The sequence below is a fragment of the Gigantopelta aegis genome, chromosome 5 (genome assembly GCF_016097555.1).
Source record: "Gigantopelta aegis isolate Gae_Host chromosome 5, Gae_host_genome, whole genome shotgun sequence".
Taxonomy (NCBI): domain Eukaryota; kingdom Metazoa; phylum Mollusca; class Gastropoda; order Neomphalida; family Peltospiridae; genus Gigantopelta; species Gigantopelta aegis.
This window is the reverse complement of record NC_054703.1, coordinates 26713116-26729254: the sequence shown is the minus strand read 5'-3', so window position 1 is coordinate 26729254 and position 16139 is coordinate 26713116. Positions and strand designations below refer to the sequence as shown.

The 16139-nt window shown below is 36.7% G+C and overlaps 1 protein-coding gene across 1 annotated transcript in view; it reads right to left on the bottom strand.

Annotated features, from left to right (window-relative positions):
* Positions 1–16139, bottom strand: part of LOC121373037 (cysteine-rich motor neuron 1 protein-like) — a 62450-nt gene that overhangs the window by 15490 nt on the left and 30821 nt on the right. Inside the window, exons 19-25 of the mRNA XM_041499480.1 lie at positions 14073–14159; positions 13326–13409; positions 12542–12684; positions 11105–11121; positions 7881–7984; positions 1591–1728; positions 871–969 (exon numbers count right to left, since the gene is read on the bottom strand). Coding sequence (XP_041355414.1) covers positions 871–969; positions 1591–1728; positions 7881–7984; positions 11105–11121; positions 12542–12684; positions 13326–13409; positions 14073–14159 — 672 coding nt within the window. The remainder of the gene's footprint in view (positions 1–870; positions 970–1590; positions 1729–7880; positions 7985–11104; positions 11122–12541; positions 12685–13325; positions 13410–14072; positions 14160–16139) is intronic.

The window sequence follows — 16139 nt, the reverse complement described above, 5'->3', positions numbered from 1 at the left end:
GAACATGTTCTGGGGCTGAAACGTCCTGACACCTATCTAATTCAACTTTCTAACTGATGTTACGGAAATATCCGATGTTGACGGAATGGTTCGGTCAAATTACCCGATGGTTCGAACACTTTCTCGAACATATATTTTATGTATGTCGAGGTTGACTAGTACACACATAGATATTAACGCACTGGCGCAGGGGATAATTAAATCCTTTCTGGCCTCAAGAATTGTCCCATGCCGTTGCTGGGACTCGAACCTGTGGCACCGATTCGCCCGCAAATTGCAAGACTAACCACGATACACTCTGAGCTATCGAAGCTTCCATAAAAAGGAAGCTTCTTTAACTCAACCATATGCATGGGGCCTACAATCTACGCGGTCGATTCCGCTTACGTGCATGAAACAGTGGGCAGACCTGGCACTGGCTAGTATGTATTGATGTATGAATATCTATATATTGTATGTATGTCGAGGTTGACTAGTACATACATAGATATTAACGCACTGGCGCAGGGGATAATTAAATCCTTTCTGGCCTCAAAAATTGTCCCATGCCGTTGCTGGCACTCGAACCTGTGGCACCGATTCGCCCGCAAATTGCAAGACTAACCACGATACACTCTGAGCTATCGAAGCTTCCATAAAAAGGAAGCTTCTTTAACTCAACCATATGCATGGGGCCTACAATCTACGCGGTCTATCCCGCTTACGTGCATGAAACAGTGGGCAGACCTGGCACTGGCTAGTATGTATTGATGTATGTATGTATGTATGTATGTATGTATGTATGTATGTATACGATGAAACATAATGTAAGTAGAGACTATATAATATTACATGCAAATAAAAATAAAATAAAATATAGTGTTGACGTACATTTCTCCGTCTTTTTGCAGACACACGTTTCACATCCATTGTCATCCTTTATGTAACCCTGGGAACAAGCCTTCGAGCAGATCGTCTGTTTACACACCTCTGTAACGAAGATGTTCAGATAGTAGTAGTAGTAGTCGTAGTCGTAGTAGTAGCAGCAGTAGTAGCAGTAACAGTAGTAATAGTAGTCGTAGTCGTAGTAGTAGTAGTAGTAGTAGTAGTAGTAGTAGTAGTAGTAGTAGTAGTAGTAGTAGTAGTAGTAGTCGTAGTAGTAGTAGTAGTAGTGCATTTTTAAGTGGCGTTAAATGCATAAAGTTTTTTTTTCATTATCAATATCATCATCATCATCGTCGTCGTCGTTGTCGTCATCATCGTCATCATCATATTTATTATTATTATTATTATTATTATTATTATTATTGGATTTATAAGCGGCGTTGTATGCATATCTTTTCTCATTATCAGTATTATCATCATCAATGCATTATCATCATCATCTTCATCACCATCATCAATTTTCAGTATCACCATCATCATTATTAGTGTTATCATTATCATTATTATCAGTATCATCGTCGTCATCACTATCATCATCACCACCACCATTACTATGACTGACATCACAATCACAATCATCATCTTCGTCATCATCATCATCATCATCATCATCATCATCACAATCACAATCATCATTATTATAATCATCATAATCTTCATCCTAACCTTTTTTGCAGGCGCATGTGGGACAGCCCTTGTAGTCTTGTTTGTACCCCAGCTGACAGACGTTCGTACACTTCTTAACACACCGCGGGACGGGCTGTCTGGACGGACGGAGCATGGACGACATGCCTTGTGTTTGCACTGAAAAACAAATATAGAAACTACAACTTTGTTTGTTAATAGTATTTATTCGGTTAATGAAGTGGATTGGCAAACAGGCAGTAGGTCTGTGTAAATATCTCTTCGTGTGATGACTTCACATACTGTACAAAATTAAATGAACGATTAAAAGATTACTATGGACAGGGGGTGATCCAGTATTTTGTGAAGGGAGGGTTAAAGGGACATTCCCGAGTTTGCTGCAATTTTTAACATGTTATCGACTAACAGAGACTTTTTGACGACTGTAATTGCATATCAAATATATCTGTCTGCATAAAACATCAGTGGCTGTATATTAAACGTGTTTTTGATCGTTCTAATATTTGTACTAGGTTAACTTTCATTTTATTTCCTAAAAATGATTTTTTTTCGTACGTACGAAATTATTTGAAGATACAGTCCAGTTTGGGCTTCTTATAAATATTAAGACGACCATAAACACATTGAATATACAGACACTGATATTCTAAACAAGAAAATATATTTAATATGTAAGTTTAATCGTAGAAATATTTTATTAGTCGGAAACATCTTACAATGCAGCAAACTCGGGAATGTCCCTTTAAACAATTCTAAAAAAGGACAAGTTTGAGTTTGCCAAAGGGTAACATCTATAGAAGGGTTCAGAAAATGTTTGAAAAAAGATGCTCAGCTGGATGTGGTTTTGGGACAGCTTAGTGTTGTAGGCTGTATTGTGGATGATGAATATAAAAAAGATGCTCAGCTGGATGTGGTTTTGGGACAGCTTAGTGTTGTAGGCTGTATTGTGGATGATGAATATAAAAAGATGCTCAGGTGGATGTGGTTTTGGGACAGCTTAATGTTATAGGCTGTATTGTGGATGATGAATATAAAAAAGATGCTCAGCTGGGTGTGGTTTTGGGACAGCTTAGTGTTGTAGGCTGTATTGTGGATGATGAATATAAAAAGAAAATATTATTGAAAAGGGCACTTCCATGGAACATAGAGTTTTCTGAGAACGTGTTTCCGCTGTCCTTTTCTCTGGAGCATGTGCATTTGTGAATCCAGGATTTTATACTGAGGGGTACCCACATCATGGGTAGCCTCCCACGTTGCCTATGTATAGGTTTTACGCTTGTCATGGGGCAACAGGCACACATGAAAACGTACCTTATATTCAAGTAACTAGTTAATTTTAATAGTATAAGTACCTGTCGTAACATGTAGACCATATACAAACATTTCCAATATTATTAAATACGAGCTAAAATATTGATTTGCAAAAATCTTATAACCATTTTAGTTTGATTGTCTTGTCTCTTCATTTATAAACGTGTATACAGATGCTTTGAATTATATCTCTATATATTGGGCTATTTTTCGTTCCAGTCAGTGCACCACGACTGGTATATCTAAGGCCGTGGTATATACTAGCCTGTCTGTTTGATGGTGCATATAAAAGATCCATTGCTGCTAATCGAGAAGAGAAGCCCATGAAGTGGCGACATCGGGTTTCCTCTCTCAATATCTGTATGGTTCTTAACCATATGTCCGAAGCCATATAACCGTAAATAAAATGTGTTGCGTGGGGCGTTAAATAAAACATTTCCTTCTTCTTCCTTCTTCTTAGACTAGGAGTGGCATTGCTATTCATTGTGGTGCAGGACGGATACAATCTTCAGTAAAGAATATCCTCGGGAGTGGCTATCCTCTTGTAGACGAGACACTAGAGAAGGATTCAGGGAATCAACCACTATTTTGCGTCGTTAAATAAAGCATTTCCTTCCTTGTATATATTCTACATAGAGCTCCTGTTTTCATCTTCTCATTGTCGTTTGGCGGTCTGGGTGTGTCGTAATAAAATTTCACATTTAGTCTACTGAAATCCAGGGGCCTGATTCACAAAGCTCTCCTAAGATCCGTTAAGCAACATTGCCTAGCCATCGCATGCCCATTCTGCTTGTCAGTGCCAGACCGCAAACTTGCGAGGGATTAAAGTCAATTAGACACTGATGTGTGTTTCCTATACTGGCCTCGGACATAAGACTGGCAGGTACTGGGTTCGAAGCCCGGAACCACTCGGTGGATAAGGTGTACGACCACTACACCCTCTTGTGTGCCCGAGACAGCATGTTTGAACCTTAATTGGATATAAGCACAAAAATAAGTTACAATGAACTGAAATGTGCTTCCTATATCTCGAAAAACAAACAGGTCGACCTTTTGACCTTTTTTAAAAGTACCTCTGCCATACACACACACACACACACACACACACACAACTAACCAGATGAGTCGGTACCTTGATGCTGTAATACATATGTCACCAAGTTACCGTCTTGTCTTCGCGATTGACAGGTGACAGAGAATCTGACGATTGCCACAACTGGGTTCACACCAACCATACATTACATAAATCACAGAAATCACGCGCATGGCGGTCCAGATTTGTCGGCCTATTGAAGGTGTAATGTGTGTCCCTGAACTGTTGACAGTCCATCAAATTGATAGAGCTTGGCGATCTGTCTCACAGGAAGCACGGTAATCCAGAGCCATTCACCAAAAATGTTTTATGAGGTTGCGCCTTATTTTAGATTGATCTCTTTGTACATTAAGCGACGCAATTAGTATGATCACAATATGCTATGTATGGAATGGCATATCGATAATGGTTTTGCCAAAGAAATTTCATTTCGGAGATATCCTTACTTATTTCTGCTATGAATCCAAGTTAAAGTCCCACAGCCTATTTGAAGTTCCATTTGTAATGACTTTTTGTGTTGGTTTTTCATCTCTTTTTTTGTGTGTAAATTTAACAATATACAACACAAAATTTGCCTTAAAAAAAACTTTATTTCATACATTGTCGGGGAGCCACAAAGTCGCTAAAAGGGACAGACACTAGTTTTTAAACACTACAGCATATTTTTCACAATTAGAGACGTTTATGATCACTGAAATCAAACATTACTTATATTTGATTCTTTCGATTATCCACTTCCGTAGAACCGAAGTGTTTCTGGTCATCCTGGTGTTTCTAATACCAAGAAATGCAGTTTATTGATTCGAGTTCTAGTCTATTTTTAAGGATATTTCCCGTTTTAAAATCACAGACTCCTCTTTCACTATATTGCAACTTTATCCAAATGAGTTACAAGTTTGTAACCTAAGTAAACTTAGTTTCCATTTTTTTACGGGTTAAAACTAGGGTCTGCGCCTTTGAAGATTTCGTTCTCTTTTTTAATTTTGTTACACTACCCTCCCTTACAAAAATCAGGATCCGCCCTAAAATATAAAATACAAATAACATACATGACTAGCACAAAGCTGACATTAGCATTTCCATCACCGAATCTCTGCACAGTACTGATTTCAAAAGATGTAATCATAATTGAAGTTTATTGATTTAACGACGCCATCAAGGTACACTGATTTATTGATCAGCTATTGCATATTAAACATGTGATAATTCTAATACACATTCTTCAGAGGTTACCCAGTAGATTTAGTTTTTAGCATGGAAGAAATTACTACTATGCTAGTTTTAATTCTATAATATTGTTTTATGTATTTTCGTCTAATGCTTTCAATATTATCATTTTTACAATTGAATAAATAATGGTATGCATCTCCAATAGCAGTATTACAAAGTTTGCATATTCTATTTTCTATAGGAACGTTAAACCATCTGTCATTTTTGATTGGTAATCTTAAATTTGACGTACGCAATTTAGTTATCCAGCACCTATTTTGGTACAATCATCTCGACAAACAGGATTCGAAGTACAATTCTGTTTTAAATAATGTATAAAACTGGCTCCTAGAAGAGTTTGTAATGTCGAAAAAAAAACCTGTTGTATAAATTGATCGCAGAGGTTTTGTTTGAATTCTTGTCTTGAATTCATTATTTGAAATCATTATTTAGATTTTTATAGATGTACCCCATTCCTCGAAGTGTTTTCTTGAAGGGATGCAACCCATCTTGTCCTTGCCACCTGTGTACATTTAACGACCGTAACGAGGTCACACACATGTGGACATATAGCTCGGACTTTAAACTTTTAGGCGTTCGTTCATAATTTTATGTCAAAATTCGTTTTTCCTCGCATTCCTAAATAGACTGATCCTCTCTCTCTCTCTCTCTCTCTCTCTCTCTCTCTCTCTCTCTCTCTCTCTCTCTCTCTCTCTCTCTCTCTCTCTCTCTCTCTCTCTCTCTCTCTCTCTCTCTCTTATTCATGATACTGATTCTGGCTATGTCAGAGTTTGTACCCCAAACTAGCGTGTTTTAATATTATTAAAATTGCACTGGATGATCCATTATAAATGTTTTAATATGGTTAAAATTGCACTGGAAGATTCATTATAAATGTTTTAATATTATTAAAATCACACTGGGTGATCCATTAATTATAAATGTTTTAATAATAATTAAATTAAACTAGACTGTTGAGAGAGAGAGAGAGAGAGAGAGAGAGAGAGAGAGAGAGAGAGAGAGAGAGAGAGAGAGAGAGAGAGAGAGAGAGAGAGAGAGAGAGAGAGAGAGAGAGAGAGAGAGAGAGAGATAGTTTCAGCCCGTGAAAATGGACACTAAGTTTGGTTGATCGACAAATCTATAACATTTGGATAAAGTTACAACAGCGTGAAACAAGAGTGTGAATCTGAAAGGTTTTTACAAATATGAAAATCGGATCACCAGAACCATTTCGGGTGTACATAATTGGACAACCAAAATCATAAAATTAAGTACTTTCTGATTACAATGACCAAAAGCGCCTATAATATTGAAAAATACGCCGTAGTGTTTTAAACCTATCTTTAAATTAGAAGCAAAAAAACCTAAAAAACAACAACCTCGGGATAGTCTCTTTAAAGGGACATTCCTGAGTTTGCTGCATTGTAAGATGTTTCCGACTAATAAAATGTTTCTACGATTAAACATGCATATTAAATATATTTTCTTGTTTAGAATATCAGTGTCTGTATATTTAATGTGTTTCTGGTCGTCTTAATATTTGTAAGAAGCTCAAACTGGATTTTGTCTTCTAATAATTTCGTACCTAAGACAAAAAGTTATAAAATGAAATTTAACCTAGTACAAATATTACAACGATCAGAAACACGTTTAATATACAGCCGCTAATATTTTATGCAGAAAAATATATTTTATATGTAATTACAATCGTTAAAAAGTCTCTGTTAGTCGATAACATCTTAAAAAGTGCAGCAAACTCAGGAATGTCCCTTTAACACCGAACAAAACCCAGGCCAATATTGAAAGCTCACCGCAGACACAGAAGAGCATCAGCAGCGAGACAAAAAAGTAGACTAGAGGTAGAGCATTTTTATAAATATGATAAATTAAAGGGACATTCCTGAGTTTGCTGCATTATAAAATGTTTCCGACTAATAAAATATTTCTACGATTAAACTTACATATTAAACATATTTTCTTGTTTAGAATATCAGTGTTTGTATACATAATATGTTTCTGGTCGTCTTAATATTTGTAAGAAGCCCAAACTGCATATTGAAAGCTCACTGCAGACACAGAAAAGGATCAACAACAAGACAAAACGTAGACTAGAGGTCGTGCATTTTTATAAAGATAAAACATTAATTTCTTGTGGTTAAAAACACCAGGATGACCAGAAACACTTCAGATGTACAGAAATGGATAACCTAAACAATGAAATCTAAGTAATGATTCATTTCAATGATAAAAACCTAAGTTCTGTTATTTTAAAGGGACAGGACCTAGTTTTTAAGCACTAAGGTATATTTTCCTTCCTAGACCCTAGTTTCAAACGTAAACATGGACACAAAGTTTGGTTATTTTACAAACCTTTAACAAATTTGGATCAAAAAGAGTGAAACGAGAGTCTGTGATGTTGAAATACTCTTTAAAATGGAATAAAACGCGACTACATAACCGTTACTTCCAGACGCACGTGCGTTTTTAAAAACATGAAAAATTAATTTGTGGTATTAGAAACACCAGGATGACCAGAAACACTTCGGTTGTACGGAAATGGATAATCTAAACAATAAGTGTTTGATTTCAATGACCATGAACGGCTCTAATAGTGAAACATATGCCTTAGTGTTTAAAAACTAAGTCTGTCCCTTTAACCTCGAAACAAAAAAGAACCAGACCAAAATTGAAAGCTTACCACAGACAGAGAGGACTACCAACAACAAGACAAAAGCGTGGAACATGTTTCCCATTTCAGCCCTCGAGCAGATAATGACGGTCTCAAGTACTAGTTTGGTTCTTCTCAAATGATGCATTAATTATGACTGCATGTCGTTTCCACTAATAAGTCATTGTTGAGGTGACGCCTGCGGCTACCACGTGGACCACGACTGACGGGTGTCTCATAAAGTGCCGAGAATGCGCCTTAGGGCCTTCAGAGGTTTCGATGACCCAGTGGTGAAGTTATTTGGACTTTACAGTATTGTTTGTTCTTATTTAACATTGGTTTATTAATCATCGGCTATTCAAAAGTAAAGGAAATGATTTACTTAACGACACACTCAATTCATTTTTCAAGCTGCGGGATTTTGCTCAGTCGGCTGCGTGCTCGCGTATGGTGTGTGTCTGCGTCGCAGGATCGAACTCTCCTTTCGTTAATGATGTGTCTTCCATTTAATGTGCTCGGTGCTAATTTTTATTTAGTAAACTAGTCTGGGAGTGGCAGTCCTCTTTATGGTGGTGCAATGGTGAAATCTTCAGTAAAGGATCTCCTCTGTAGTGGCTGTCCTCCAATATACGAGGCACTAGATATAGATTCGTGGAATATATGTGGTCCTTAACCATATGTCTGACTCCATACAACCGAAAATAAAATGTGTTGAGTGCGTCGATAAATAAAACATTTCCTTCCTTCATTTCATTCATTTATAGTTATGTTCCTGCTTATACTCCAACTAAGGTTCAAGCATGCTGTCCTGGGCACATACCCCAGCTATCTGGGCTGCCTGTACAGGGCAGCGTGACAATGGTTAGTGATTTAGTTGTTACGCCTAACCGCTGAGTCGTTAAAACTCGCTCTGGATTTAGGAGTCGGTATCGGGATGCGAACCCTGTACCTACCAGCCTTACGTCCGACAGCTTAACCACTAAATCATCGAGGCCGGTATTTTGATCGTCTGGAGCCCAGTCTAAGAAGCGTCACGATCCAGACGGGAACCGCGGCGGTGGTTCATTTAAGTGTTTATATCAAAGGAAAATGCGCGAAAGATAACAAATAAACTGGCACGTGTATTCCGACTGTCTGGGTACATTATAGATTACATTAGGCTAGTGTTCATAATTGGACGGTAAACCAAGCTATAATTCACAATTTCTTTCGGCAAATATCCACTTCTTTACATGCAGTAGTCATCATGGTATATAGCTTGATAAGGCAGAGTGTTCGCCTGATGATGTTTGGCTATAGGATCGAATCCCGTTGGTGAACTCATGTTCTGATTGTTCTCTTTTTTCTCATCACATCCAGTGTCCCATAAGTGGTATACCAAAGTTCGTGTGATGTGATGTGTATTTTTCGTTGTTAGAGCCAGTGCACCGCGACTGGTATATCAAAGGCCGCGGTATGTACTACCCTGTCTGTGGGGAAGTGCTCATAAATGATCCCTTGTTTCTAATGTAAAAATGTAGCAGGTTTTCCATAACAATACATGACTTAAAGGGACATTCCTGGGTTTGTTGCAATTTTTAAGACGTTATCGACAAACAGAGACTATTTAACGATTGTAATTACATATTAAATAAATTGTTTGCATAAAATATTAATGGCTGTATATTAAACGTGTTTCTGATCGTTCTAATATTTGTACTAGGTTAAATTTCATTTTATTTCCTAAAATATAATTTTTTCGTACGTACGAAATTATTTTAAGACAAAATCCAGTTTGGGCTTCTTTCAAATATTAAGACGACCAGAGATACATTGAATATACAGACATTGATATTGTAAACAAGAAAATATATTTAATATGTAAGTTTAATCATAGAACTATTTTATTAGTCGGAAACATCTTACAATGCAGCAAACTAGGGAATGTTTCTTTAATTGTCAAATGTATGACGTCCAATAGCCGAGGGGCGGGACGTAGCCCAGTGGTAAAGCGCTCGCTCGATGCGCGGTCGGTCTAGTATCGATTCCCGTAGGTGAGCCCATTTGGGCTATTTGTTATTCCGGCTACTGCAAAATGACTGGTACATCAAAGGCCGTGGTTTGTGACATCCTGTATGTGGGATGGTGCATATAAAAGATCCCTCGCTACCAATAAGAAAACGTAACGGGTCTCCTTCCTACGACTGTGTCAAAATGACCATATGTTTGTCATCCAATAGGCGATGATTAATAAATCAATATGCTCTAGTGGTTTATGTAAAACAAATCAAACGTTTTTCCAATAGCCGATTATTAATCAATTTGTCCTAGTGGTGTCGTTAAACAAGACAAACTTTAACAATTAACTAGTCTGGGGTTATTACAGTAGTTTCAGAAAACTGATCATTCGTTATACCATTGATACGTTTTGCTTTTTACTACCAGTGTGGGGCGGGACGTAGCCAAGAGGTAAAGCGCTAGCTTGATGTGCGGTCGGCGTGGGATCGATTCCCGCCAGTGGGCCCATTGGGCTATTTCTCGCTCCAGCCATTGCACCACGACTGGTACATCAACGGCCGTGGTATGTGCTATCATGTCTATGGTATGGTGCATATAAAAAATCCCTTGCTGCAAATCGAAAACAGTAGCCCATAAAGTAGCGACAGCGGGTTTCCTCTTTCAATATCTGTGTGGTCCTTAACTATATGTCCGACGCCATATATATAACCGTAAATAAAATGTGTTGAGTGCGTCGTTATAAAACATTTCCTTCCAATACCAGTGATGTTTTATTTCTCCACTTTTGTAAATATTGATCGCACTGCCTTGTTTGGTTTGCCGTTAAACATTCATTCTTTCATTCATTCGTTCATACATTCATTCTTTCATTCTGAGCGGGATGTAGCCCTGTGATAAAGCGCTCGCTTGATGGACGGCCGGGCACACACACACACACACACACACACACACACACCGTAAAAGTTTTATAAGCACCAGATCTGATATTTGTATCATCGATTCAGCTGTGATTAGACCACGTGATAATCCCTATTAGATGACGTCATTCTATAAAACAGCTTTCGATGTCAACAACAGAGACACTCAGTTGTTGTTGTTTTATATTATTATTGATTGATTGATTGATTGATTGATTGATTGATTGATTGATTTATTTATTTATTTATTTGTTTGGGTTTTTTTCTTATGTATTTTTTTTTATATTAATTTACTGATTTTTTATTTTTTATTTCATATATCCCTAAAGAAAGACTGACGATAACTTGCTCCAGTACTCCAAAACAATATAAAGTAGTACACCAAAACAATATAAAGTAGTACACCAAAACAATATAAAGTAGTACACCAAAACAATATAAAGTAGTACACCAAAACAATATAAAGTAGTACACCAAAACAATATAAAGTAGTACACCAAAACAATATAAAGTAGAACATAAAAACAATATAAAGTAGTACACCAAAACAATATAAAGTTTTAAAGGGACACACCCTAGTTACGGTTATTTGTTAACCATTACGGCGTTGTTTTTCGCTATTAAACCCCATTTTTCACAAATAAAATTGCACTTTACTTACATTTTATTATTTAGAATACACATTTCCATTCACCTGAAGTGCTTTTTGGTAATTCTGATATTTGTAAAACCACGAAATGCAATTTTTTTGCATTTTTTCACAAGACGTGCTGTCGAGAAAAAAAGCGAGGTCCAATCTATTTTTAGAGGGAATCTTCCTGTGTAAACGTCACAGATGTTGGTATACCACGTGATCGTTATCATTTTGGTTCGGTTTGTTTTCTCGTGCACGGTTCGCGCAATCAACATCCGATTTGTTGTTGTTCATTTGTGAGATTTTTCTCCACAGTTCGTGAACATTTTCAGTAACAATAAAGTTCAGACAAGTAAGTGTCTCAATACAAAACGTTACAAACCCTTAAAACCAATAATTTTGCTAAGTCCTACGATATCTGGAGATAGGATACAACCAGGACAGAACAGTAGGACAGAACAGTTGGAACATGTCCAGGAGAGGTGAAAAGAACGCACCCCAAGTCTGTCAAAGTTGTCGTGACGTAGGCATTGTTGTGCTTCGAGCGACATCTACCGGTGACATCAGAATACAAACTTTCAAAATTATTTCAAGCAATTGGGACATGGGGATTCCCATGGTATTTATCGATATAAAACCTGCTTTTTCACTCCATTTGATAAAAACGTGATCTAAGTATGTTACAGGTTTGTAGATTAACCAAATTATAATTTATTTTCGGCTTTAAATGTTAACTTTATCATAAAACTCAACAAAAACAAAGGTTTTGACAAATTGTAGTCCATTTATCAGGAGACGACAAACTGTTTCAAACATAACCAGAAGAAGACAACCAAGCGACGTCATTCTCCGAAATTACGTTAATTCGGTAAGCGATTACACAGAGAGCTAAGACTGGAGAAGCCAAATTATGATATGACGTCGCTTCCCAATATGACGTCATTAGTTGGTCACATGACATCTTATGACACAAGTGTGTCATGTTGGTTATATCTCCCTGAACATCTTGAACTATGCGGATAATAATACAAGAAGTGCTGATACAATATACAATGAAGAAAGAGACAGAAACCATACTGAATAGTTGGATATTGATTTTATTAAATTATTTGCTGATCCAGACCCTCGTGAATTAACGTTTAGTTGTCGTCGTACCTAGAAGGAACCGGATATTCAAGACGCACAGGACGACTAACTCTGCACCGGCATGTCTGACAACCGTATCTCGTTAATTTGTAGCCGAATCGACATCTGTTTCTACATAACGGTACTGGGCAGATCGGCGCTGAAAGGAAATACAGATCTTTAGTATCTAATATTATACGTGCACACACGAATATCCTCAATATACACACACATACAGAACAAAGATATATTTTCCCGAATCTCCGCCATTCATTTCAAACTTGTTTTAGTGTTTATAATATAAACATTACTTCATGCCTATTCTACACGAGTTCCGATTGGTTAATATGACGTCACGTGTGGTTCCATTTGAGATCATAATGCACTGCTCTGCGGTTTTGCGATCCCATACATAATGGTATTGCAATATTTCTGGGGTTAAAAGAGAAATCCCCTTAGCATTGACCAATAAGCGCTGACAGAATTCTTACATATGACGCCATATTTTATATATGACGTCATAGTGCAATATATCTATGCTTACTAAGTTGCTACACGGTTGTAAATAGACCTAGTGTGTGTAGTTTTTTATTATTATTATTATTATTAAATTGATAGAAGTAATAAAACAATTTTGGCACCGTCATTATACTAAATTAACGATCTCAAAAAATATAAGTATAGATATACAAACAGATGATCAGCTCAAAAGGAATAAACAGAAGGTTATATGACCGTTAGGAGGAACAAAAATGGTAACATAGAATACAATGTTTATTGATGATTATTAATCGCGGTTACCTTTACACCTGCAGGTATTGCAGCCGTCTTTGTCTATAATATAACCATTTGGACACCGCCTGGAGCACTTAATAGGTGGACATTCTGAACAAAAAAACAAAGACAAAATTAATATTTATAAAAATATATATATATATATATATATATATATATATATATATATATATATATATATATATAGGTAGATACATCGATAGACAAACATATACAAATGAATTAATGCATGATTTAATTAATGAAGAAATAAATAGATAAATAAATAAATAAATAAATAGATAGATAGCTAAATAAACAAATAAATAATCAATGAATAAATAAATATTTAAATACAAATAAATAAATAATTAAATACAAATAATAGCATCACACACACACACACACACACACACACACACACACACACGCATACACACATATTAAAACAATAATCCTACAAAATAAAAGCTACAAAGTAAACAAAAAAGAAAGAATTGCAATGTGTTTATGTATTTAACATGAAATTAAACACACACACAGACACGCGCGCGCGCACACAAACACAGACACACATACCCTCACATACACGCACACACACATACACACACGCACACACACACAGATACACACACACACATGCAGACGCACACACACTCTAACACACACTAACACACACACACACACACACACACACACACACACACACACACACAACCGCCCTAAAAAGACAAAATAAACAAAGAAAAAACGTCCACAAATATGGTAACCTACTGCATTTACAAAGTTCGCATCCGAAGGCGTCTGTGGCGTATCCCCAAGGACAGTATAATCTGCAACACTTTGGTCCGCACGGACAAGCTACAAATTGAGAGTAGAACAACATGTCATTAACACTAATAGCAGACAGACCGACAGACGGACAGACAAACAGCAAGAGTATAGTCTACAACACTTTGGTCCGCACGGACAAGCTACAAATTGAGAGTAGAACAGAATGTCGTTAAAGGGACATTCCTGAGTTTGCTGCAACATTTATGATGCTATCGACTAACAGAGACTTTTTAACGATTGTAATTACATATCAAATATATTTTTCTGTATAATATATTAGTGGCTATATATTTAACGTGTTTATAACGTTCTAATATTTGTACTAGGTTAAATTTCATTTTATTTCCTAACATATATTTTTTTCGTACGTACAAAAGTATTTGAAGACAAAATCCAGTTTGGGCTTCTTACAAATATTAAGACGACTAGAAACACATTGAATATACAGACTCTGATACTCTAAACAAGAACATATATTTAATATGTAAGTTTAATCATAGAAATATTTTATTAGTCGGAAACATCTTACAATGCAGCAAACTCAGGAATGTCCCTTTAACACTAATAGCAGACCGACCGACAGACCGACCGACAGACAGACGGACAGACAAACAGCAATAGTAGAGTCTACAACAATTTGGTCCGCACGGACAAGCTACAAATTGAGATTAGAACACAATGTCATTAACGCTAATAGCAGACAGACCGACAGACGGACAGACAGACAGCAAGAGTATAGTCTACAACACGTTGGTCCGCACAGACAACCTACAAATTGAGAGTAGAACAAAATGTCGTTAACGCTAATAGCAGACAGACCGACAGACGGACAGACAGACAGCAAGAGTATAGTCTACAACACGTTGGTCCGCACAGACAACCTACAAATTGAGAGTAGAACAAAATGTCGTTAACGCTAATAGCAGACCGACCGACAGACGGACAGACAAACAGCAAGAGTATAGTCTACAACATTTTGGTCCGCACGGACAACCTACAAATTGAGAGTAGAACAAAATGTCGTTAACGCTAATAGCAGACCGACCGACAGACGGACAGACAAACAGCAAGAGTATAGTCTACAACATTTTGGTCCGCACGGACAAGCTACAAATTGAGAGTAGAACAAAATGTCGTTAAAGGGACATTCCTGAGTTTGCTGCAATTTTTAAGATTTTATCGACTAACAAACTTTTTACATTTCTTTACACTGGTTATCCTTGAATGTATACATGTAGTTCATATTTACACCTATGTAATATAGGTCGCCAAGTATATTGTATGAATATAGAAGAGGGCCTCGTAAGTTGTCAAACTTGTGCCCAATTCTTTTGTTCTTTGTACAATAAAAAATATGTTTGCAATCAATATATAATATATTAAACGTGTTTATGATCGTTCTAATAATTGTACTAGGTTAAATTTCATTTTATTTCCTAACATATACTTTTTCGTACGTACGAAATTATTTTAAGACGAAATCAGTTTGGGCTTCTTACAAATATTAAGACGACCAGAAACATATTGAATATACAGACACTGATACTCTAAACAAGAAAAATGTAAGTTTAATCGTAGAAATGTGTTATTAGTCGTAAACATCTTACAATGCAGCAAACTCAGGAATGTCCCTTTAAGAGAAACATCTTACAATCCAGCAAACTCAGGAATGCCCCTTTAACACGAATAGCAGACAAACCGACAGACTGACAGACAAACAGCAATAGTATAGTCTATAACCCTTCAGTCCGCACGGACAACCTGCAGATTGACAGTAGAACAAAATGTCATCAACACACAGACATACAGTCAGACAGAAACAGTCTACAACATTTTTGTCCACGTGAAGACTGCAAATAGATAGAATGGAAAGCATATCTTAAAAACCACTAAGTACCAGACACACAGACAGACAGATGGGCAAACATAAATAAATACAGAGACTGAGACAGAGACTGAGTGTTAAATACAGACAGACAAACAGAAACATAGGGATCTGTACTTATT